This window comes from Tyto alba, unplaced genomic scaffold (genome assembly GCF_018691265.1).
Source record: "Tyto alba isolate M040663 unplaced genomic scaffold, T.alba_DEE_v4.0 Super-Scaffold_34, whole genome shotgun sequence".
NCBI lineage: Eukaryota > Metazoa > Chordata > Aves > Strigiformes > Tytonidae > Tyto > Tyto alba.
Window position 1 is genome coordinate 4,013,212 of NW_024881309.1, and position 25,556 is coordinate 4,038,767.

The following is a 25,556-nucleotide window of genomic DNA, read 5'->3' on the forward strand; positions in this document are numbered from 1 at the left end:
ACCTGAAATTATACAGCCTTTCTCGCTCTTTGAAACTGTACATAACGGCTGTGTGGATAATTGCAGATCACACCTTATTGTATCTCATTCCCAAATATGTGCTGAACAAAGATTTGGAAAGGTGAATGTGTATTATAGCAATGAGTTCTTAAAATCACAATACTTGAGAGAGGATAGCTTTGTAATAGTATATAACTCAACATATTGTCGTCTTTCGATATGCTGCTAGTTAAATGTTGACCAATGGAGAATTTTTTCTGCAAACATTGACGCCTGGCACGCTGTTGATGTTACCCACGGGCAGATTATTTCCACTGCAGCAGGGATAAACGTGCTGTATGTCTGTTACTCAGCACCACTCGTTAGTGCTCACATCTATAAACTTGCCTGTGAAAGACCAAGCAGGCCTTAACAGTGACTTGACTGAAATGCAAAACCTTGAATGTTGTCCCAAGCTGTGGATTTTGGCTCGTGGGGTAGAGCAGGAGATTTCCAAGCAAGAAAGAGGCCGTGACATTTGAAAACAAACCAGAAATTGATGGTTTAACAAGAGGGTTCTCTGCACTCTGGGTAAATCCTGATGCAGAGAGCCCGTGCCGGGGGGATCGTGCCTTCCTCAAACCGTAGAGCCAGGCTTTGCAGGAGCAATTTCTGCTCTCCTCTTTGGGGAACACGGTGAGGGCTGACAGATCCATCAGCTGGTGATTAACCAACTGAACCTGTTGGGGCTGCTGGGACAGCCAACAGCTACACAATCTCCTCGTGGCTCTGAAGGTCAGGCAGTCCCTTCTGTCCAAAGGACATGTTACTCTTCAGACAAGCAAAGCATTTGGTACCCCAAAAGTATGGGAATTGCTTGTTGGGCCTTGCTCCCTGCAATTTAGGGGGCAAATTACAGGAGAGCAGCATGTGCCCAGCACATCTCCAAGAGGAAAATGACCCCGTTGAAAAGATGAATCTCAGAGATGCTGTTGGTTCTTTTGCTCTCAGCTGCTCTTGGGAAAACATGGCCTAAATTTTGGAGGTGACACCTATGGATTTTTGTCTGCTTATCTTAGAAGTGAGTTCTGAGGGACTTGATTTTTTTTTTTTTTTTTTTAAGTATTATATATACATAAATATGCATGTGCACGTGCATGCCCATATGCACACGCACACACTTTTTGCTGGAGGGAAAATGGTAATTACAGTCTGGAAACTGGATATGGCAATTTTTTTTCAAAGAGCACCCAAATAACAGGAGGTTGCAATCAATAGCGGTTTGTTAAAGCTTTTGCAAAAATCTGCTTTTAAAAAGTTAGTGTATTTAATCAAAACTTTGAGCTGTCTTGTACAAGAGATTTAATGAGGATTTGATAAATGAAAAATGATGCAAAGAGAAGCCTTAAATACAGAAGGGATGATTTGATGAGTATGATTAGAGGGCAGGGTCTAATCAGCCAAATCAAGGCGACCCAGTGACACTGCGTGCTCTGAAGCGGCTGTCATCAGAGGAGGTCAGTTATCACTGGGAGCAGGGGTGCAGCAGAGATCTGCTTCAGGCTGCTGGTAGTTTTTTCATTACCATGCAGATAAGGGAAAGGGAAAGCTGTGGGGCAGAGCTGTTTCCAGTTAGTAAGTGCTTGAGGTGGATCGTTGCTGTTCCTTAGCTGTTTTATTCAAGCTTATTTTAGCAGTAATCTCTTCCCCTGACATAGTGAGAGCACAGCAGCCTTACTTGCTTTCAGTACAACCTAGATTTACCCTCTTTGTGAGTCTCAGTTCTATTTTCTTTCCCCTTCAGGGAAAATTTGGATGGACAATGTCCACTGTAATGGCAAGGAGACCACCCTGGCAGCATGCACTTCAAATGGCTGGGGAGTAACTGACTGCAAACACACCGAAGACGTGGGAGTGGTCTGCAGTGAAAAGAGAATCCCTGGCTTCAAGTTTGACAACTCATTGCTTAACCAAATAGAGGTAAACATACTTAAAACTGCAAGCTGCTGATCAAGAGCCTTCTGTGGACAGGGATGTCTGATGCTGCACATCATAGGTTATCCCAGCTGCACGCTGTGGTTAAAGCGAATTCTAGACAGTGTCTCTAGATGCTGGCTAAAGATGCAACTTTTAGATTTCAATTTCAGATGTTCAGAGCATTATATGTACAATAAGAATTTGCTTAGGTATTGTATAGCATAAGTAAGGGGAAAATATATTACTCCTGTCCTGCAATCAATTTTCAAAATTGAAATCTGGTTTATTATATTTCTAACGATTAATTTAGAGAGACAGGATGCGTGCTGTACTCACAGACATTACATCTGGGTGACTTTGTCAGTTCATAGTACTAAATTACTGAGTTTTCTTTCCCCTGATGCCTCCCCTTTCATACTGGCAGCAACTAGGAGGTCTGTGGTGTAACAGGGGTATCAGCAGGTAGGACTGTGTTTGAAGGTGAATAGGGCTTACGACCATGGCTTGAAATGGGTGGATTTATAAGGAAATATAGGGAGATATTTTTGCACAGTTTGGCTAAGCAATGATGAGGTAACCATGATAAATGTATGGAAACATTTGTGGGAATGGGAGATTAGTACTGGAAGTGGTGAAAGGAATTGAAGAGAGGAAACTGTGGGCTGGTCACTGGGGGAAAGATTCTGGATTGTAACTGGGGTAGACCGCTAGGCTGAGGTAGAGACTCTTGGGGAAATGACAGAAGCAAAACACTTGAATCACCTTCTAGTGGACTCGTTAGATTTCTGTAGAATAGAGAGCTGGGGGAATGCTGGGCTGGAAAGAAACTGAGCTGAGCTCTTCAAAGAAAAAGTGGGTTTTTTTCCTTCAGCTTTTCAGATTGGAAAATGTTTGTGGTGACTCACCTAACATCTCCCTTGTTTTGGATGCTCTGGTGTTTCAGTATGTGAATTCAGTGGTTGCCTTTGGTCAAAATTTATCAAAAGGGCCTATCCAATAACCACAGTCAAATCTTATTTTAAGCAGACAGGGAATCCAGAATGTATCAGATATCACAGTGTGGTTTACACAGCTGAATCTTGGCTTAGTTCGTGATCTGAAACAATGCATACAGCCTTCTTTATCACTTTAAAAGAAAATTATTCTAGCAGTTACTTTACAGCCACTGATTTAGAAAGCATCTCCCAGCATTTTCTTGTACCAGCTTTTTCCATTGGATGTTAATGCAGTGCAGCATACTTGACAAGAGAGGATAATACACTCAGTTCAACCTTTCACTGCCCTGCTGAGGCTTTTGGAAGAACACGGTATGGGTGAGCAGGCAGCATCCAGCATTTTCCTGGAAGGCTCCCGTGTAAGGGTGCAGATATGGGATGTGAGAGCTGAAATTCTGTTTGTTGCCTTGACCTTGCTTCATTTGGCTAAGGAGGGAAAGGAGGCTTTCTGGAGGATCCCAAGCTGCCTCTGTCAATGGCACTGTTGTTCGGGGAGCGAGGCGAGATCATGGAACATCAGTGATGGCTTTGGCAGACGTGTGCTTCACCAAAACCACAGTGAATCCTCAAAACAGAGGCCTGGAAGAAAAGATGCTTTAGTCTAGACGGAGGTCACTTCATTCTGAGATGCTTCAAATATTAATCATAAAAGCTTTGGAGGTTTCTGCTTTTCCATTAACTAAGCACTGGAGTTTGACTAATGACTTGAACACATTGGGTAATTGAGGGCTAGTTTGTGCTGATGGTGTGTGGGTGCTTAAGCTTCACATACGATAAATAAAATGAATCATGAGATTTGAAGCAGTTCATATAGCAGAAGCCTGACTCACCAACAAGATCACTTGGGAGAAATAGGTGTAAGAGAAGTCATATTCCCCATGTCCTGGCAGCTCGTGGGAGCTACGTATGGATGAAGGCATCCACTGACGTGACTTGTAGCAGCATTCACAGCTATTGCTAAGGGGCACTGGTGAATAAAGACACTGAACTGGTGGGGGAAAAAAGTAAGATAGAAGAACAGCTTTATTTTTAAGTCCCTGCACTAAGCTGAGAGCTGTCAGCCTGGGTGTCCCTGTGACTTTGTGCTGGTGGTAGAAAATAGTGTTGCGCTTTCTGGGCTGTGGCTGCTGTCTCCCCCGGCTCTACGTGTCCATGTCTGTGGTCGTGCTTCTTCCCTCCCTATCACTGCCTGAATTTTGTGAACAACTTGGTACCATGCTGTTGCTTCTTCTCTGCAAAGCCAAGCTGATTTTTCTTAACATCCCTATAAGATCACTGGCAGCTAAAAGGGCTCTTTTTCTGCTGGTTTCATTGCAGCAGGATTAAGGCTGAAGGTGATGTGCTATAAATTTTTAAGATGCCATTGTGGAAGTACTTTTCAGTCACAGCTAGCTGTCAAATGCTTAAAGCCTTTCCCTCTCAGCTTTCCTCCTCTTAATCTTTGCTTCATCTCGTTAGCAGCTGGTGCTGACATAGTTTGAGTCAAAAATGATGAGCAGGGTTACTCATAGGGTCATTAACTCCAAAACAGGGAGGTCAAAAGGCTTGTGTGAATGCAAGTTGAAAGTCTTTGCCCTCTCTGACATGCCTGGGAATTCTGCATTTCATACCTCACATTCACCAGAGGAAACATCATCTGTAAGCTCTGGGTTCTTTAGTCTGTAGCCCACAGCTTGCCCAAGTGATGTTTTCTCTTTGGAATGAGATCGGGGGTTGAGAGGCCTGGAATTTTCTACTGAGCAGCAATGCAGTGGTCAGGTCTCTCCACCGGTCCCACTGGCTTCAGCTATTGCACTAACAGAGCTGAATCAGTACAGATTTTCCCAATGGAAGATATTTCAGTTTGCCTTTAAGCTGCTTTTAAAAGCAGGCTTTACTCAAAATAGGTCTGGTTTAAGATGATGCGCAGAGCTGATGTGATCAACTGCATCTTCCGATGTTGCTTTCCCACACTAGTTGGTAACAACTGTAATGATTCCCAAATGGATCCGACTCTCTGCAAAGTGATGTTTTTACAGCCAGCAGACTAACAGGAGCGAGAGCTGACTTCAGTGTACATTCCTGTGTCAGGGTATAAGCTGCGGTGGGGTAGGAGCAGCAGTTTTGTTCTGCTTTTCAGGGGAAATACGTGCTCCGTGCAGGCTGGTTAACCCATCGCCAAACGCGTGCTGTCACACGTGGATTTCCCTTGCCTCCGTGTTCCCACTGCCAGGGACAGATGGACCATCTTAAATTCATCATTTAGAAAGTCTTAAAGACCCTTTAGCGCTGAGTTCTCCGGGGTTGCCAAGTGCTGCTAAGATCTACCGTGGAAAGCCCGTAGGTATAAGACAACATCTGACTTCATTTTGACAGGGCTCCAGCTCAGAGGGGCTGTGCAAATTGACATTTGCCCAACTCTGGCCTCACTTCCTAAAATCTGACGGGGAAAGAGTTCACACTCCTTTAAAAGCAACATGATAGCCCTCGAGCAGAGTTTATTTTTATTGGACATTGTACATACCTCCACTTCCCAGTTTGGAAATGCTGCAGATAAGTAGTATAGGATGAAATTTTCCACCACCATAAACCACTTGGGTTATATATATATTTCTGCTCAGACAGATCTTTTCCCATCACAGCTCATATTTTGAGGGTTACATCATATCTCTCCCTGAGCCTTCCCATTCCCTCCCCTGTTGGGAAGGGGCAGTGCCTGACCCTTGCTTCTGTAAGACAAGTTGCCGGTCACCGGCCAAAGTGAAACGTTTCAGTTTAGAGTGAGTGATGGAAGATCTGTGATAAGAAGATGAGAGACAGGCAGGAAGAGGTTAACTTCTAACAGGACCAAGTTTGGGGCAGGTCTGAAATCCATCAGTCTCTTGCTAAAGGGCAGAGAAACTCCCATCATTTTTGCTTGCTATTTTCCGCAGCGGCTGCAGCTTTTAGCCTTGGGACCTGTTCAAAGGATTATTTCTTGGAGGGTGATGAATGTGCGTAGCAGGACAGCCCTTTCATGGGCTGCTGGCTGGTCAGAATTAGCCTGATAGCCCTTTAGCTCAGTGGCTGCATAAACACTGTGGGTTGCTCACCTTTCAAAGCTAGAGCAGTGTTTGTTCAGTGCTGACGTGAGTGGAATGACATCGAGTGCATTTTACAGAGGGGCTTTTCCCCCCTCCCCTTTAAAGCACGTAGACAAAATACGCAGACAGTTTCTCATTAATGGAGAGAGCGAGGCTTGTGGTTTGACTTTGTCCATTATTACCTATTTGCCTCTGGGAGCATTGAGAAGAGAAAAGCAGGTACATATCCTGCTGGTATCTCACCCTCTCTCTCTTCCTACAGACCCCAGCTCCGTGAGAGTAAGCTGCGCAGCCTGAAAGGGTTACAAGAAAGCAGTAGCTGTGCTTGGAAGTGCTGCAAGTGTGTGGCTGGGCATGGCCTAACCCAGTAAGTGGGTTAATTGCCCACAGCCCTTTGGGTGGTTGGGGACTTGAAGTCGGTGCTGAACCTGCTTGCTGTGATCCTCCACGGAGGCATCTGCGCATCCAGCCTGATGGAGCCAAAGTCGTTGTTCAAATAGCACCATTGTTTAACTCAGAGTTTGATTTTGCTTGCATTCCTTCTTTTTTTTTTTTTTTTTTAGCCACAGCCTGGAGTAAAAGCTCTGTTTTGTGTACTGTGATTCACATTAGTGGCTTGATGTACAACTTTGGTCTAACCATGATGGCAGAGCACGTTACCCACTTTATTCACGATGGTAGCTCTTGTAGGCACTACAATGTGGCAGGCACATTGCGAGCGGTGTCTTGGGAGCTCAAAGGGAAAGAAAACTTTAATCACGTTGGGTTTAAGTGCTCAAAGCCTCTGAGAACACAAACTGCTTGCTGACTGATGGATTTGGGGAGGCACAGGCAGTCAGTGCTTTAAGTACCTACACGGAATTGCAGTAATTCAAGCTTTGTAAAATATGACAAGTGGAATCTGCTGCTTTAGCCAGAGATCTCTGAGCACGTGGGGCCTTGTGCTGTCTCTTTGCTCCAAGTAAGCACCACATCTGTTCTGCAGGTGAGCCTGGGGAAGCCAGCACAGGGAAAAGGCCTGGTTCTAGGAGTGAAGTGATTCACCTGAAAGCACAGCTAAGTGGAGGAAAAGAGCTGGGAGCAGAATCTGTGCATCTAGACTGACCTGAACTGCACCCTTCCTTCCATGGATATGCTGTGGCTAAAGATGCAAAGAGCAGGATAAAATGGATGCAGAAGGTGCATCGACCTTTGGTCGATTCTTGGCTTGCAGTTCACAAGTGTCTGCAAGCGGTCGGGTGGGCAGCGTGGACCTGCCTTGAGGCTCCTTCATGCGGTGCCAAAGCCTGCAGTTTAAATGTGTGCACAGTCGCTGATGTTTTCCTAAGTCTTTGCAGGATGCCAGAAGCTCTGAAATCAAAATGATTTAATGTGTGCTCACAAAACCATGAGCAGGGAGTGCCGCCCCCGGTTTTTCAAACAGTCCATGTAGCCACTTCGTGTTGTCCAAACGCAGCCCAGGCCCACCTGCCACAGCCTTACTGGGTTGACCAGCAATTTTAAGACCACAGTAACTAACTTCTACCCTCCATATATTTCTTAAGTAAATGCACGATAGGTATTTTTTTTTTTAACCCATCCCCCAAAACATCCTTAACAAAATATTTGTTGTCCACCCTCTTCCTCTGTGTGTACACACACAAGCTTCAAATAGGACATACTCTAAATATATCAAATTGCTGCAGCTGTTATAGGTTCCCAAATAGATCTGGTACCTGAGACCAGACCGTAGCTTTGGCCAGACGGTGGGCAGACAAGGTCTAGCTAAACATACCAGGCTGTGCTGCTATTTTTGTCCTACTTTTCCCTTTTGGGTGTATGTGAAGCACAAAAATCCCTCGCTTCAAAGCCCAGTGGCTCAAAGGCTCTGGTTATGCCAGGTTAAAAGTGGGTCGAGCTATACTGTCTGAGTTTCTTAACCAGTGGGGAAGAGCACTGCTAAGTCCAGCTGAGGTGATTTCAGTTAAATTGGCTCTGTGGATGAGGCCACATAAAATGCTCCTGTATGCTGAGCTGCTTCTGACTGGAAGGTGTGAGGAGGGGAGGACAGGGTTATTGTCATATCTAGTTTTTTGCTGTGCGAATCAGTGGAAACTCTCTCTGTACTGTGGGGAGTTGCAGTTTAGGTCACCACCATCTCAGACTTGAGATCTATATCTGGACCGTCCAGTTCTCAAGAATGTTTGACATTAAAAGGTTTATTTGCCTGTTTGTTATGACAACAGTGTTTCAATTTCTTTCCCCTTGGTGTAAATGCTTACTTCTCTGAACATAAACCCATTTGTAACATAAATGGTGGCTCTTCCTGTGTCTAGAAGGAGTCTTCAGCATCTCTTCTGGAGTTAACTCTAGACAAATATTAACAAAGCTGCCATTTGGGCAAGCCACTGTGCTGCTTTACTGCTATAATTTTGAAGTGTGTGCGATAGTTTCTAATTTCTTGTCTCAGCGGTTTCTTTGTGATGGCTCGTGGCATGTCAGGGTGCTGGATTTTCCTGACAGAGAGCTGGTGCTTGTCATCTGGCAGGAGGTATGAGCTATGGAACAGGCAGGGCTGAGAAAGCTCCAGGGCTGGTATTGCTGCAGTTCCTCGGGGGACGAGTTAACCTGTTTGTCTCCTTGCACCGACTGTATCCAGGGCCGGAGTAGCTGACAGCCGTCGTGCTGGATGCGATACCATTTCTCTCTTACACAAGGCAATATTTAACTACGCCTGAGAACAGAGAATGATCTTGTTCTGTTTTGCAGTGCGAGGTCAGGTAATAAATTTGGCTAGCTTGCAGCGTCTGAACTAGACTGTCTCTAAAATAGCTCGGTAGAAAGGAAACGGAGAGTGTAAAAGCTTTGCTCATCAAGAAACCCTCAGGCCATGATGTGCACAGAACAGAACAGCATCTTGTCCTAAGCTGAGCCTCCCACCTGTACCGAAGTATCTCCAGGCTTCAGTGCTCCTGCCTTCTCTCACTCACTTCTGTCACCAGAGTTTCTTTTCTCTGGTGCTTTTCATTAGCCTGCTTTGCATTGGCAGTCATGAAGCTGCCGCTGAAGCGTTGCACGGCTTAGCAAAGGCCTCGGCTTTTGTCATTTATAATCTGCACTGTATTTACTCCTGGACCCTAATCCTGAATTGCGCTCTCATCCCTTACCCTTTTGTACTGCACAAACCCAGAACAAAAGGTGCTTGCAGTCCAATGCAGCATAATGTTCCCAGAGGACTTCTGTCCCCCATAGGCAAACTGTCTTTGTCTTGCAGCATCTATTTCACCATGTTTATTTAACAGCTGGGACCTTGTTAGTGACTCAGAGGCACAGCTCCAGATGATTAAATGAAAACAGATTCCACCCATTACTATATATGTGAAGAGAGAGCTTTCTAAAAAAAAAGTAATCTTCAGGGGAAAAGACTTGGTAGCTGAGACTTCAGTGGAAGTGAAGGATTTAAATACAGGAGAGAAGATGCCTCTGGGATGAACAAAGTCTGTGTAGAAAGATATCACGTTCTTAATTGAGGAAGAAAAAAAAAAAATTATTTCTTGTCCAAGTCACAGCGTTAATGTCTTGGTGTTTGGGAAGCTAAGAAAACCTGGGGCTCCATTGAAAATGAAGAATGATCTGAATAGGTTTCTGCATGTAAGGGGCACTGAGATGGGTCAGGCATAAGGAAGGAAAAAGCGGTTCACAACTGGATCATGGGCAATCTTAAAGCAGGAGAGCAATGAATATGGACTAGCCAGAGACAGAAATAGCACACAGGCTCCTTGCATTTGTTAAATCAAGGATTTGTGGTAAGAAGTGCACCTTTGCCCAAGCTGCTTGTACAATCACCAGGTGGCCAGATAGCAGCCAGAGCCAGTACTGAATCCCTCCACTCTCTCGCTCTACTGTCCTTAGCATCACTCATGGTGATTTTTTTTTTTTTTTTAAAGAGTGAAATGTGAAATACACGGAAGTAAAATTTAATTCCAGTTACCTTTCTGCCTGCATTTGAGTAGTTTCTCTGGCTGCAGAGGAGACACACACAGCTGTAGCTGCTCAGCCCCACCACCTGCCTCGTGCAGCTCTCTAGCTGGTTTCTTAACATCGGCGCTGAGCGTGTGGGGGTGTGTTTAAGGTGAGTGTTGAGATGCAATTCTAAAGAGCCCCTCTAAAATCCTGGCTGCTGGGGCTTGCTTTCAGCCAGGAGCTAGTGATTCAGAACCAGGGTAGTGGCTGCAGTCTGCGAAGTAGCAGTCGGGTTTCTAGGAACAGAATCTGCTCCCTGTATTGATTACTGTGAATCCTCAGGGCTGTTGTAAGAAGAAAGGGTATCGCTGAGCTTGGGCAGTGGAGGAGGACACAACTGTGCTGCTCTGGGCATAATTGTTCTGCCAACACAAAATCGATGGCAAAAGGTGAAAGAAAATGTTATGAAAGTTGTGTCAGTTTTTGCAATCAGATCCGAAGCCATGGGGAAACATTTGGTTCAGAGAGTGGAAACAAAAGCAGCAGAGGCTCATGTGAAAACTTTCCGAGCCAGGAATCCTTTTGTGAAAGCTCAAAAACAAACCCCTTCCTTTTTGCTGTCTCCAGGCAGGCCCCGGTTTTTTGAAGCTGAGATTCATGGGTTTCGTAACAGAGCGCAGCGCGTTGGCTTGCGGTGGGCTTTTGTGTCCGGGACTGGGGAGCAGCAGCAGTGCAGGTCTTGGACACGGCTCTTTCTTCACAAAGGGGTGGAGGGGAATATGGCCCAACGCAGAATAGTTTGACACTTTTTTATATCTTGTTTTTATGCTAATATGTATTGTAGTCGTGTTGGAAGCCCCAGCTGAAATCACATCTTTGCTTTTGGCAGATACAGATGTGAAGCCCTTGCTGCAGAGGCTTTGCACTTCAGAGTAGCTGAGATGGGCTTAGCGTTGTCTTCCCTCTCCAGAAGAGGTGAGGAAGCGTGAGCAAGAGGCCAGAGGTAACGGCGAGGAGGTGGGGGAAGCGAGTTTGTGTGGCTGAAATCACACCGATTTGTGGCAGAACTGAGCAAGATCTCTTCAGCCTCAGACCACAGAGTTATTCTAGCTTCGGTCTGATTTTTATATCACTATGTACAGGCAAGTGGCTCCAGTGAAAAGCAGGTTGATGCGCAAGCCGTAGCACTGAATCTAGGAATAGATGTGCTACTCTTCCCCCCCCTGCCCTCCATACCCAGCTTTCTCTTGCTTTGTTTCTTCACACCTTCCAAAGCTAAGGAGGCTTAACGCAAGCAGGAGAAAAATGCTTTAGGACTTCTTATTGCTTGTGTGCTTCCTCCCTTCATGGAGCTTGTCAGTGCCAGAATGGATGTCTGTGAAAGCAAAGCTGCCGCTTGACGAACGAGGCCAGTAGCAATGGAGCAGACCCGCAAGCTCCATGCACGGGGTCAGCAATGCAACACACGCCGTCCTCTGAACGAGCAGCGTTCTGGAGAGCAGAAAGCAAAGGCAAGAGCTGATTCAACCACAAGTATGTGGGTGGGACTGTTTCATAAGCAAAGGAGAAGTTGGAGATCCAGGTCTGAATTATGCTAGTAGCTGAATTCTAAGGCTTGGAGTTCGAGGGGAGGAAGGAAAAGGGCTGGCACATCCATCTCCGCAGCTGTTGGCCTAAATGGGTGGAAATTTCGAAAGGCTAGCTGAGAAGGGGAGGACAATTATGCATGAGCCATGAGAGTTAACTCTTTCTGGGTTTGGTCTCTTCTCTTGCTTTGTGGCTAGAAATCCCCAGCAGCATTTTTCCTTTGTATCAAGGGAGATGAGCTGTGGGTCTGTGCATGGTTTTCTCCCTCCCTCCCTGCTCTGTGTTCCTCAACCTCAGACTGAGCAAACCATGTCCCATTAGCTTTGGGGCTTGGGCCTCTACTGCCCTACTTATAATCTGGGGGTGCTGTCAACCCAGTTTTATTTCCTAGAGGTAGTATTACTCTTTGAATGACTGCTTGGCTCCTGAAATATTGTTGAAGGCTCTACTTTATGGTTGATGCCTGAGGTGGAAGCCTGGCAGATGTGCATTCAGCTTCTGCGTTGGTTGCAGATACCTGCTTTGTGATCCTCAGATATCCTTCAGAGGATGTACCAGTCTGCCCTGTAGCTTCAGTGTATGGCTATAACATGAGCATAAGTAGAGCTTTCAGAGATGAGGTTTCCTTGTTGATAAGTCAGTTTGTTGTAGGTGTTTGTCTCCACGTGTACATAAAGCTTGGAGAGGGTGATTTAAAAGAAGTCTGCTTCAGCTATTAAGTATTGTTTGCTTTTGATTTTTATGTGGAGTCTGTTTTCACTGTTAGCCCAGCTGCTTTACACGTTGGTGTTGGAAGATAAAATATTTCTGCCTGTATTTGCATTATTGAATACTCCCAGTGTAACAAAAACTCTACAGTGAAAGGAAACCATTCAGTTCTGCAGAGTTATCAGGAGAAAGCTCTCAGTGGCCCTTTCTCCTTGAGAAACCTACAGTATACTTATTTTGATCCTTTGTTCTTTAATTTTCCAATATAAAGCTGAGGCCTACAGCGTGTTGAATTCTTAGACGTTTTGCTGTTTGTTCAGACTCAGTGCAAACCCTTGGGTTGCTATATCACTAATTCTCTGCTCTAAACCTACTCTGTGTGAGTGGGAAGGGGGCTGTATGTGGATTGGTTTTGCTCTCAGACAGATCATGAAAATGTCATTGCATGCCTGTCTGCTATAGCTATCTGAGGATTGAAATACCCTGGAGGGAATTAAATGATGGCTTATTTCTGACTAGGTTGGTCACTTCCCCCCCCCCCCCTTCCTTGGCAAATACAGGCAAAAAAAATATGACAAAAGAGTTGGATTCACTAAACAGAGTTCCAGGTCAGAGCAGGATTTCTTTTTGTGTCTATGTCAGCATCTCTGGAGGGGAGGGAGACGTGTTGTGGGACTTTTGTGCCAGAGCCTGCAGTGCCTGAGCTATCATGCTGGCTCTGACAATGTTTTGTCAAATTCAAGCACAAACCATCCAATTTGCACCTTATTTTTCCCTTCTGTATGAAATGACCAGCAAGGACAACACCGTCCAAGCAGTCAGTGGAAAAGACATGCCCAAGCACACAGCCTGGAAGGAGGAAAAGCAGGCACCTCGAGTCCTAGCCTGGGTCAGGGCACGCCAGGGTCCTTTACTGGGACTCCCACATTGCCGCTCCTGCGGTGGTCAGAGCTCTTCTGGAAGCAGACAAAGCAACCTGGTTTTATTTGCTAAGCTGCTGAACTAATCGCAAAAATAACAGGGAAATCAAGTTTCTGACAGCATTCCCTCTAACTCATTCTAACAGCGTTCCTTTTTTCAAGGGTTTTTATTTCTTTGCCACTTTGTGACTTCTCTCTCGTTTTCTGACTCAGTGGGCTGTTTTTGTTTTTTTTTTTTTCTTTGCCTGTTGCTCTGATATCATAAATCCCAGCAAGGGATTCGCAAATCCATCCAGGGTTTTTGAACATTAAAATATACCCTCCGGCTTGGAAAGTCTGTGAGATACAGACGCTTGGAAACTGCAGGAATGCAGCAGGGAAGAATTGCTGAACGTTGCCCTGTTCAGATGCTCTTTCCTCAGCATCTGTTACTGGCAGCTGTCGGAGACAGCCTGGATGTCTTTGGTTTTGTGCAGCACAGCTCCTGCTACGTTGGTGGAGCAGGAGGGATTAAAAAATCCAAATGTGCTTGGTCAGAACACAAGTGCTTCCGTGCTAGAGGTTTGGCTGATGTTCCCTGCTTGCAGGAGGGATCTTCACGTGGAGGTTAGAGTCGGGACCTCGGGATACTTGGATGCGATTTCCTGCCCTTGTGGTCTTTGGAAAAGCAGTTTGCTCTCTCTGCGCCTTATTTCTCAATCTGCCAAAAGAGGCTGAGGCTCATTGCTTTCTCCCATCCTTTGAGTCCCCTGTTTACCTTGGAGGCTTTTCGGATTTGTCACCACCTTCCATCTCTGTGAAGACCTCTGGTGCAGGAGCGAGGATAGTGATCTGTTAACGATGACTAAGAGGTGCAATGTGGGAATAGTGATTCTGCCCCTTTGCGGTGGGAGCATCAGGCAGATGTTTAACATCTGGAATGGCACTCTGCATGATTCAAATAGGGCTAGCAACTGCTGTTGAGCAGCTTCCTCACAAAACACAGGCATCTTGAACATCGTTCCTGAATGCGAAATCACATTTTGTTCCAAACGCTGCTCCTCTCTGTCATGCCGGTCCTCTGCCTGTCTAAATTCAAGCAAAATGGAAGTGGCTGTCCAGTGAAAACCACAAGTGGATTTTTAGCACGTTGCTGATGTCGGGTCTAGTCAGGGAAAATGTTCCATTTCCGTTACTTTAATATGCAGTAGGGCTGATACTGACGTAACTACGTGTAGCGAACATACTTAGGACTTTATATAGGGTGGATGTATCCTGCAGTCACAGACAGAAAAACTCACTTAGGCTGTCTCACCCACTTTCTCAGCTGTCAATGCAAATTTCCTCCTTAGTTACTATCTTTTCATGTGCTTTTCCAGTGCAATTTTAAGCTTTGGTTCTGTGTCCTTCGGGTTAATCCTTTTAATAGGCTTTTATTAAGAACACTTTTAAATTTTCAGCAGTCAAAACTAGTTCTGAATGGATTTAAGGCTTTGATTACCTCTTGTTTCCTGGTGAAGAAAGTAAGGCAAGGTAGAGGGAGCGGAGAAACAAGGTGCTCTCTCAGGCAGCACTGGCCTTAAGCTCCAGGTAAACATGCTTTCTCCATCAAGTCAAGAGCTGGAAACATTTCATAAACTGCACCAGGGGAAAAGTGAGTTTTGCAGGCTTTGGAAACCAGCCTGGGGAGGCCTTCAATGCACAGATACTTTCCTGACAGCATGTAGTCAAAAGCTGTGCAGTATTTCCAGAGAATCTGTCAAATTCAGAAAAACCTCTTTGTATTGCAAATGGACTCCCCAGACTACCCGGGAGCTGTACGAGTTTGCTCTTGCATTGGGCCCTTTGAGCATCTTAAAGTGTCTCACATGTAGCAAACTTTGGATATTGTTGTGGTTATTTTTTCTCCTTGAGGGCTATGGGAGCTTTCAAAACCTAAGTCCAAACTGTGACCCTTGCATGAGTTGTGCTACCCTACTGGGTAAATCACAAGGTCCCATTTTCCCGGGTCACTGGGGGTATCTCATGGATACTCCGCTGGAGTTGCTGGAGGACTGAATTCCTGCAGCTGAAGGTGAAAGGAGGGAGCAGTGACCTGGTTTGCTGTAAAACTGAGCAGTAAATGTAGGCAATAAAAAATAAAAAGGCGGTGGGGGGGAGCACAGGGCATCTTAAGTGCCTTGCCCAAGGTGGTGCAGCTGAGCTGTGGAGGAGGAGGCGATGCCAGCCCCTTTCCCTGCCCCAGCAGGCTCCTTCTCTGCAGTTGGTTTCCATTTGCCCAGGGTCTGTTAGTTGCATCGGTGTCGGTGGAGCAGCTGGAGAATGGATGTGCCACGTGTGGTTTGCAGGACTCGGCACGTCCTGCTGTGATCTCCCCGGTTCAACGCCTCTGTGTGCCGCCGATCAGCAACCAGAGGTCCATTTCTCTTTAAAGCTCTCGGCATTTTTCTTTTCTGAGTGATTGAATTTGAGCGAGGGGAGGGGAAGATTCCTCAGTTCTGATGTAACTGTTAGCAGAACCACGTGGTTTTATACATTTTTGACAAGAAAAGGTCTCCTGGAAGCAAGTTATAAAATTTTCAGTAGCTCTTTTGTAATTGCTTGCCACAGCGGATATTTTCCAGTCAGCCTTTGCTTTTGGGCTCAGGTCCCTGCAAGGTTGGTTTGTGCAGTGCCCTCACGTAGGCTCCAAATGTGAAATCCATTCAACCTTCATGACTCATTTGCTGTCCCAAGTAACGCTTCAGCTGGAGGAGAAACCCCGCTTGGGGAAGCGGTGAAATGCCAGTGTTGTCAGCACATCGAGATCCCAGTTTTCCCAGTGCGGAGAGGGCTGGGGAAGGGATCCCCAGGTGGGGGAAGAGCTGCCCAGCAGCTTGATGAGAGCCCCAGTGTCCTTCCCTGCCAGGGCTCCCGCTTCCCTGCACCCTGCCAGCATTAAGACAGCCCTAGCAAAGCTGAGCTCAGTTCACTTCCATAGTAGCTGAGACTGAATTAAGGTCGCTGTGCCTCTGAAACGAGCATTTCAATGCATTTAAGTACCAAAGGAGATTTGTTACATAGACATTTGTAAAATAACGCTGCTTTTTTTTTTTTTTATGAGAAAAAGCATCCTCTTTCAGAGGATGGAGGATGGATCTGCACAAGGTGGAAATGTTTGCTTCCTTGTTGTGTCTTTCCCTAAACAGCTCTTCCTTTCTGCCTCCCCCTGCTCAGCCCTGAGCAGAACTGCTTTTTTGTTTTCCACCCCAAAGCTACACGACCAGTTTCCTTGCAAGCCAGCATCATTCGTGCTTCTTTTATGCTTACAGAACATGAACATCCAGGTGGAAGATATAAGGATCCGTGCCATCCTTGCCACCTACCGCAAGCGGGTGCCTGTCACGGAGGGTTATGTGGAGGTGAAAGACGAAGGGACCTGGAAGCAGATCTGCGACAAGCACTGGACCATGAAAAATTCCCGAGTTGTCTGTGGCATGTTTGGATTTCCGAGCGAGAGGAAATACAACACCAATGTCTACAAGTAAGAGCAGAGCTTTGTATGAGACACAAGCATGTTTCTTTGAACACTCGGGGCCTTGTTCAAAAATGCAAATTGTCAAATGACACTGGAGACATTGAGGTAAAAAAACCTCCAACTGCTTCATTCCTTCAGATCAGATTTTCCTTCTGTGTAAATATTTGAAATGTCAAGCATTTCCTTGTGCAGACAGGGGAGTCGTTTGATCCTCAGCATCCTGACTGAAGACCTAGTGCAGTATCAGTTATAGTGTTTGATAGGTCCTATAATAGGAGATGTGGACAGTTGGCCCAAGAAATCTTTTTTTTCTTCTTTTTTTCTTTTTTTTTTTTCTTTTTTTTTTCTTTTTTTTTCTTTTTTTTTTTCTTTTTTTTTTTTTTTTTTCCCCAGCTATAGAATAGCCATTTCCTCCACCAGTGATAGACCATCCGTGTTGTGTGCAGGGGATGGATGGATGTGAACAAACTGATCACATTCTCCCAGTAAACCCATCAGCCGCAAGAAATTCTAACTGCTTACCCCATCCCTCTGCAGAAAGCCAGCTGTGGGATCAGATCTGGTATGTGCTGAAGGCTCCAACCACGTAATCTGGGAATAAAACAGGCCTCTGTTGCGCTTCGTCGCCCAGGTTCCTCCTTCCCACTACTGTGCTCAGTTCCTGGTCTCACACCACTCGTGACATGTTCACCCCCGTCCTCCAGCTGCTCCGGCTCTCTCGGAGGCTCACCGTCCGCGGTTCACGGGTGTCCAGCTGCCAGATCACCCACAAAGGAGCGGGCTGCCCAGGGGAACCTTTCCCAGTAAATCTCGTGCTGTTGTTCACCCCAGTTCAGCTCCTTTGGCACCGGCAATTCCTCAGGGTCGCCGGCTGGAAGAGCTGCCAGCCATCTCCAGCTGTGTGCCTTGCTCTGGCCGTCAAAGCCTGCTCTGAGCCGAGCTGAAAATGTCAGTAGTGCACCCGTGCCCTTCCTCCCGAGGTTGTTTCCGCCTGTGCATCTGAGGTGGTGCTTGTAGAAGGGTGCGGTTCGGGGCAGTTGGGATGGCGGTGTTGCTTTTTCTTCTATGACTGTAGTTTGCTTTAAAACGAGGGAAGAAAATAGTGATCCATAGGGAGAATGTCGTGAGCTGCGAGCTCGTCGGTTTAGGCTGTTTCCTGTTTCTTAAAAGCCAGGAACTCTGGTGTGTTTTGTTGTCGTTGCTTCAGCTTGCATTTTGTCACCAGCCTTCATCACAGACATGGTTCTTCCTACACTGTTCCCTAGAAATAACACCCTGAAGCAGACGCAAAATAGTTTAAGTGAAATTCTGTCTTGTTTCTTTCCTACACTGTGACCTATGGAGTGGGAAAGCATCGACCGGTTAGGGGGAGAACTGAATTCTCCAGGCAGGAGTTGTGGTTTTCCTGCCTGCTCCTTTTGGCATGTGCAATTGCTATTTCTGAAAGCTCCCTCTGGAATTGGCTGGCCACGTTTCATTTCTTTCATTAGCAAGATCGTGATCAATTGAAAAGGTCTTTGGGTTGGAATAGCGTAAAGCCACATAGCAGCACAAAGAATATAAAATAAATAATCCAAGTGGAATTCTGTTTTCAGGCTTCCCAGGGAGGTGAGTAGTGAATTAATAATTGCTACCAGGCAGGCTCACGTTTTGCCCTGGACACCGGTTAGAGGAGTGTTTGCTCCCATCAGTGCAGCATGTCTCCCTCAAACTCAACTCTGAGATTCCCACCCCTTGCATCAGAGCAGGAGGGCAGAATAAATTACCTCTAGTAAGACGAGGTAGGTTTTTCCTGCTTCTCAGTTGTGGTGTTTCCAAGAAGAGCATTAGCTTTAGCAGCTGGAGCCATCAACCTTAAATAACAGGGTGCTTGCTAATTGTCCTGTCTCTAGTACACATAGAGATGGAAAAACTGAGACACGGTTGTTCAGCATAATATTCAGCAACGTTGAAAATCCCATTCAGCGGAGCTGGGGTTATGAATATGCAGCGCTTACAAATACCAGGCTTGGTGATCTGTGCTACCGAGCCAGACAGATTGCTTCAGCAGCCTCAGTGCCCTGATACCTCCCTCACCTTTGCTTGCTTTCTGCAAGCTCGCTGGGCTCCTGCACCCACAGGAGGGTATTTTGGAAAATATGCTGAATATTATATCCCAGGTTGGAAGAAGATGGGATGTCATTTTATTGGAGGGAAGAGACTTGTAAAACTTTGTCAGCTGGACAGTTTGTTTGGATAGCATAGTGTGAAAAGCTGTGCTGTTTCTTGGGGCATTTGCCTTTGTGTTATTGGCAGATGCATCACATACAACCAGCACTGCTGGTGAGGGAGACCTCCCTGTTCTGGGCTGGGAACTTCACGAGTGATCTTTGCTTCACAATCAAGGTACTGAAATGATGACCACGGGGATCTGCTTTCCCGAGCTATGAGAACACTGTTCTGTGCTTTGTCCCACGTGCTTTCTGGTCACATTCTGTCTCGGAGGGGGAAGAGTTCATCTCTGACTGGTCACTTGAACTAAATTCTCTCTCCATGGGAGTGCGAAGCCTCAAAAACGTTCTTCTCATTTCTTGGGCTTTGCTCTCCCTGATTTCTAAATACCATTCTCCCACGAGCGGATCCCTTCCCACTCCTGCTCCGCAGCTGGGCGACGGGCTGGAGTTGGGTTTTTGCTGGCTGGGGCTGCGAGTGCCCCCTTCCCACAGCCCCACCAGTCCTACTCCCCACAAACTCCAGCTTTGCATGCTGAGCTAGCTGATGCTCTGCTTCTGCACAATGGTGGGAGGTGAAATGATTTGCAGATGGATCTTGCTTGAAAGAAAACAACTTAGTTCATTGTTGTCCCGGTGCCAGGGTTTTATTCCTGAATGTAACTTAGCCTCTGCAGTTGACAGCATGATTTATATTAGGAAATGAAGCAAATCTCAGTGTTGTTTCCATGTTCTTGTTCATTCTTCAAAGCGATTTTATATAGGCACCGCTTGTTAACTCCTCCTCCCGATTCCTGCTCTCGTTGAGAAAGCAGAATAGAATTAAATTTATTTGTCTGGTGGAGAGAATAGAAGTTTGTGACCGGAGATGCCTAAGGCAGAGAGATGGGCCTGCTGCCTCTGGAGGCCTCACAGCTGTGTGATTTGTCAAAGAATTGGATGCAGCAGCTCAGCAGTTCCAGGATGCTTTGTTCAATGTCAGTCCAAACAGCATCTCCCAGTTTAACCAGTCTGCTCGCAGCATTACAGATCTGGTCAGATGTGTAGGGCAGTTCATCACTTCTGTGCTCGTAGTAGAAACCCTCATTGTTTGGGTTCTCCCTAGCAAAGTCAGGCAGGCTCTTATGGGCTTTGGCAGACCGTGGCAGGTCTGGCTTCTCTTCTGCCTCCCTAAGGCTGAAGACAGCAAAGTTGTTAACTTCAGTAAATGCTTGAAGAATTTCTCGAGGGTAGAAACTTCATGCTCACGCCCTTGAAGGAGAGTTCACCAGCTTCTCTTCAGTGTGTTTTGGGTGATTTTTCCTGGTATGTATGTGTGTAATGCTTTGTTTCCTTCTCCCCAAGTCCTCTCAGATTCATTCTTAAGTAGCAAGGCTCCTTAAGCTAAACCCTCAGCTCCTTCCCACAGCCCTTGGGCTTAAGCTGTGTCCTTGTTTAAAGCTTATGTGATGAAGGTCCATCCCTTCTCACCAGTAGAAATGATTTGGACTCCAGCTTTCTATTGGCTAAACTCTCACAGCAGGACTGTTCGCTCACACCTCTGATCTGAGCAGCATTGCTCTTGGCTTATACCAAGGCCAGTGAGAGGTGGGTTGCACTCTTTCTGTGTTAAGAAGTAAATAACAAGAATGCCCTGACTTTCTGTCTGTAAAGATCAGCTGTATTCTACTTCTTTTGTTTGTTTGTTTTGGGTTTTGTTGTGGGGTTTTTTGTTTTTTTTTTGTTATATATTTGATCTGGGGAAATGAGGTGCGGCTTTCTCTGGCTATTTCTCCTCAGCCTACTAAGGGCCGTTAATACCAACCAGATGTTAATGCCTCATGAAATTTCCAGGATGAGGTCATTGTTTGCTATTATAAGGCATCCCCATAATTACTTCTCTAAGACAGGCTGTATTTCTTGTCTGCTTTGGAGCTCACGGAGCTCTCCGCAAATGTCTGCGGAGGGCTCTCAGTGAAAATACTCCTTCAGGTTCTCACTTCCATACCGAGCGCCCGGACTGGAAGGGTGGTGGGGCAGAGCTGGCTCGAGTTGGGGCGTATGGAGGGGTGTCACTGGGCACAGGCACCTCCGGGGGCTTTCCAGCGTGTAACGCCTGCCTGAATCTGCCCCCGTGCCCTGCGGTCCAAGAGGGCAGTCAGTGTTCAGGTGGGTCCTCGGTGCTGAGCTCCAGCAGTCCGAGGGCAGAGGCTTCCATGGCTTTTTGGTAGGCATGTAGTGTCCTGGGTAGTTTAATTAAAAGGAAGAAAAGTCATCAAGGTTTGGTCCAGGTTGAACTGGATATTCTAGCTGAGATGTGGCTGGCGCTTTCTTTCTGCCTGCGTCCTCCCTGGTTTTACTTTTTTTATTTTTAAATTTTTTGTTCCCCCCTTCCTATTTCCCATTCACTTTCTGTTGATTTGGGGTCCCTGACAGCTCTGGTTTGATGGACTTGGTGCCTGACAGCTAGTGATTTACCCACAGGACAGGCAGGTTGCCTGTCACTGCTCCGTGGGATAGATCTCAGCCCTGCCTCATCTTCCATCCTTTCCAGCACAGCATTTACTCCCCAGCACGTGGTGCAATTGCATCTCTATCTCCAGCCCGGATGTATTTGGCCCTAACTTCAACCCAGAGAAATTTGGTTCCAGAAAGGATTAGTCAGTGGCCGTGAGCCATATGAGCCTGGACAACTTCTGAGCTTGTCAGCAAAGCTTAGCAAGCACAAGGGGCGAAGATAGTCCCCTCAGGCAGCCGGGACCGTGCAAATTAGCCCACATGGGACCACCAAAGGGCATCAGCTGGGAAAACTTTGGCCTGCCTGGTTTAGTTTTAAACCAACAACTTATGAAAGGCTCTTTGTCCCTTTACCAGATCCTGTTCAGGCTCTCTGTCCTGCAGGGACGTGCTACAGTTAATCAGAATTGGGGCTCTTTCTCCCGGCAAGGTCCACCCGCCTTGCTATGCCATTTATCGCAGCTAATCCTTGGATCGCCAGGGCTGCGGGGCAGCCAGTCCTGGAATAAGGAGCAGCACAGGCATCTTGCAGAGCCACGTCAGGATCACAGCAGGGCGTTGGCTCCTCTGTGCATTTTTTTTTTTTTTTTAACTTCTAACATCTCCCTTTGATAATGATCTGACCTATATTTTTGTTTCATTGACTATTTTAGCTCTGATACAGTTGTCCGACAGCCTTGCAGTGCAGTTAGGATGGAGCTGGACTACTTTCTTTTCTCGTTTATCACACATGCCCCTTCCCACTTAGGAGTCCCTGGAGCACCTCCAGGCAAGTACTACAGTTTGGGAGCAAGAAGCAGAAACTGCTGCCAATCTTCTCTGCTGTGAACTTGTCATCAAGGGAATTGCTCTTGCTCTCGGAAATTGCTTTCAGGCTCACGGTTGTTAACGCTGCAGCTTTGAGAGGAGCCGGAGAGCCGTGGCTGTTTCCCAGGCTGCTGCCATCTCACAGCTGATAGGTGATGGTCAGCAGAGCGAGCGGCTCATTTACAGCAGAGGTCTTTTGGGGGCCTCTCCTGTCCAAACTCGCCAGCGGTATTTGCACAGGCCCTGTTTGTACGCTGCCTGTTGAATTAACCCATCTCTGACCCCTGCATAACGTAGGGATCTCTAGTACGTGTCTCCCCTTCGAGTGCATCATTGTTGCTCTAGCTGCACTGTTGAATCATACTCTGATCTTTAGCTTAAGGAGCAGACCTATTTACTCCCAAGTGACACCTTAACAGAGAGTCATTGTGTGTGTGAATTTAGCTTTTAAATAATGCTGTTCAATCCTCATTTTATTTCAAGGCGTTTTTTTTTTTTTCCCCAAATGTAGCTACATCATTGTAGTTTTTATGGATTCCTATCTTTTATCTTCCTGTTCTCTTTTATTCCTCTAAGGATGTTTGCCAGCAGAAGGAAGCAGCATTACTGGGCTTACTCGATGGACTGCAGTGGGAACGAGGCTCATATCTCCAGCTGCAAACTGGGCAATCACCTCAATGTGGATGCAGAGAAGAACGCGACGTGTGAGAACGGGATGCCTGCAGTAGTCAGCTGTGTCCCCGGACGCGCCTTTGCCCCCAGCAGCCACAGTGGCTTCCGAAAAGCCTTCAGGCAGGAGGTGAGCAGGGAGCAACCGCAACCTGTCAGGTCGGAAAAACCCCGGGGTGTAAATATTCACCATCAGTTATCAGCTACAGGGCCTGAACACGTGTGTGCCTGTAGCCACAAACCAGCCCGTGGTGCAAATGTCCCCTCTTTGTGCTCCTTTCTGAGTTTCTGTCCCCGCAAACACGCGGTGCTTTGCCTCCGTCTGCAGGCTCAGAAGGGTGGGAGACCGGCTTGCTGCTGCAGCTGGCAAGGCTGCGAGCAAGTAGTAAGAAAATACATTCGTCACGTTTCTTGTTTGAGCTGTTCTGTTCCAGCCAATTGAATGCGTGCCCAGTTGCTGCCGGGCTTTGCTGTTTCCCAGTCACTTAAATAACTGCTGGGTTGTTTTTCCCCGTAGAGGTAGAAGGGAAATCAGCTGGCATTTCCACTACCCCTGTGTCTTCTGCAAAGAAATGCCCTGAGAGACTGGGAGAACACGGCCTACAGGAAAGGGTGAAAAAGCCACGTGTGTTTAGTCTAGCGGTGTAGCGTAAAACTTCTCGGGTATGCAAAACGCTGTTATAAAATCACCCTGGAGTCAGTTGTTCTGTGTCAGTGGGGCAAGTGAATGTGAAAGAACAGCTTAACTTGGAGCAAACACGGCTTAGGTGGATGCTAGGGGAAGTTTTCCAGCTGTGAGGGATGTGCAGCCTTAGGATACAGGGCTGATCTCGGGGTCCGGAGGCCCTTAATGCTGGGTTAGAGTTTGTTTGGGGGGTTTTTTTTTGTTGTGTTCTTTTGCAAGGTGTATTAGGTGTCATGGATCTTGCCTGTAGCCCGTGGCTGTAGCCTGCATCCCCCAGCCCTATACCTCTGTGACTTTAGGAGTGGGTTTTCTCTTGGCACCTGAGAAGACCCCAGACAACACCTCCAGCCACTGCTGTAGTGGGAATAGCACAGTCCTGTACATGGTCGAGTCCGGGTGCTTCTCTGCACGAGAACTTGTAGGATCTAGGCCTCAAGGATTAAAGGTCTTGTAAATCATTACTAATCTAGTGAGCCACGCACATTGACAACTAATTCCTTAAAGCCTTTGTGTAGGCTTTGGATGTCCTTCGTGTGACCCCAGCCTGGAGAATTGTATATGCTTCCATTTTTAAAAGTTCAGGGTTTTTTGGTCTCGGACTCCGCACAAGCCATGTGGTGTTCCTGTGGCTGAGGCTCTGCCCCCACCACGCCAGCACATCTCTCGGGTGCAGCAGCAGCTGGCAGGTCTCTGTGCTGGGTACTGGGGAAAGCTGTAAGCGATGTATAGTCGGTGACTAGTAGAAATATAAGAATAGAAATTAATGGAACTGGACCTGCCGCTCAGCTGTGTGTTTCTGACAGCAATCTGCCAGATCACTTATTCCAACTGCAGCGGGCAGATAGGTTTTACGTGGCTGGAGTTCCACGTTGGTCTCCTCGGTTAACCCAGATGCTGCACACATCTGGAGATGCGTACGGCAGATGAATCCATCTGGCAGCTGAGCCACGGGCAGCAAGTGGATGAGATCCGTGTGCTAGCTGGCTCGGTGCGATTCCCCAGCCGCCTGTGAGGCTCCCGGGGGTTATGGTACGGGAACGGGGCTGGTGTGTGCCCAGCTGCCCCCCTGTGCAGCAGCTCTCTCCTGCCGCAGAACTGCTCGTTTGAAAAAGGCTCCTAAATCCAAACACTAAAACTGCAGAGAAGGAAGATGTCTTTTTATTTCTGCCCACGTATAGGGTTGTAAGAAACATACGTCTACGCATACCCTAAGTCTTAGCAGATAAAGGTGTCCTTTCATCCAGCCCTTTTGGCCTTTTGGATTACGTGCTCACTGTTTTAAGGTGCCTCAGGGTAATACTTTTTGGGCCGTGACTTACCTGCAGCCACGTGCCATAAATAAGAGCTGTAAAGAAAGGATGCTTCGTTCCTAGGTGGAGGTAACAGCACTTCTGTCTGTGTCTTCCAGCAACCACTGGTGAGGCTGAAAGGGGGAGCCAACACCGGCGAAGGACGGGTTGAAGTGCTGAAAAACGGGGAGTGGGGAACGGTTTGCGACGATAACTGGAACCTGGTGTCAGCCAGCGTGGTGTGCCGAGAGCTGGGCTTCGGGAGCGCCAAGGAAGCAATAACGGGCGCGAGGCTCGGGCAAGGTGAGAGCAGCGAGAGCTCCAGGGGCCGTTCGTGCCTCGCCCACCTCCAAGGACCCTTTCCTGATTCAGGGCAGAGCCTATTTTTCCTGGGATGTTTGTTTTGGGGACCGGGAATTTATTCTCTACCCTTAATAAGTCTCTTGAGTCCGGGAGCTTGAGGCTGAACTGGAATATGTGACTCTGAAAGATATTCAAGATTCCTTGAAAGAATTCTACTGATGATGAGTTTAACCTTTCCCTCAGACAGCTGTTCCAGTAATTACTTCTTCGTTATCACTTCCGTTGCTCTCAAATTCTCTTTATGAGTTCTCTAGATCCACATCATAGTGTAATGCATTACTAGAAGGTTCCTGGCAAAAATGGGTCCTGGATCTAGACTTCAAACACTTTCCAGTTTAAGACCAGAACGTTAATTTAGCCCGTTATAAATA

At 46.8% G+C, this 25,556-nt stretch overlaps 1 protein-coding gene across 2 annotated transcripts in view; it reads left to right on the forward strand.

Moving 5' to 3' along the window:
- LOXL2 (lysyl oxidase like 2) overlaps positions 1 to 25,556 on the forward strand; it is a 52,401-nt gene that overhangs the window by 11,354 nt on the left and 15,491 nt on the right. For both annotated transcript variants that reach the window (XM_032989974.2, XM_032989973.2), the window contains 4 exons: positions 1,784 to 1,959; positions 16,461 to 16,672; positions 22,756 to 22,978; positions 24,942 to 25,125. In XM_032989974.2, coding sequence (XP_032845865.2) covers positions 1,784 to 1,959; positions 16,461 to 16,672; positions 22,756 to 22,978; positions 24,942 to 25,125 — 795 coding nt within the window. The remainder of the gene's footprint in view (positions 1 to 1,783; positions 1,960 to 16,460; positions 16,673 to 22,755; positions 22,979 to 24,941; positions 25,126 to 25,556) is intronic.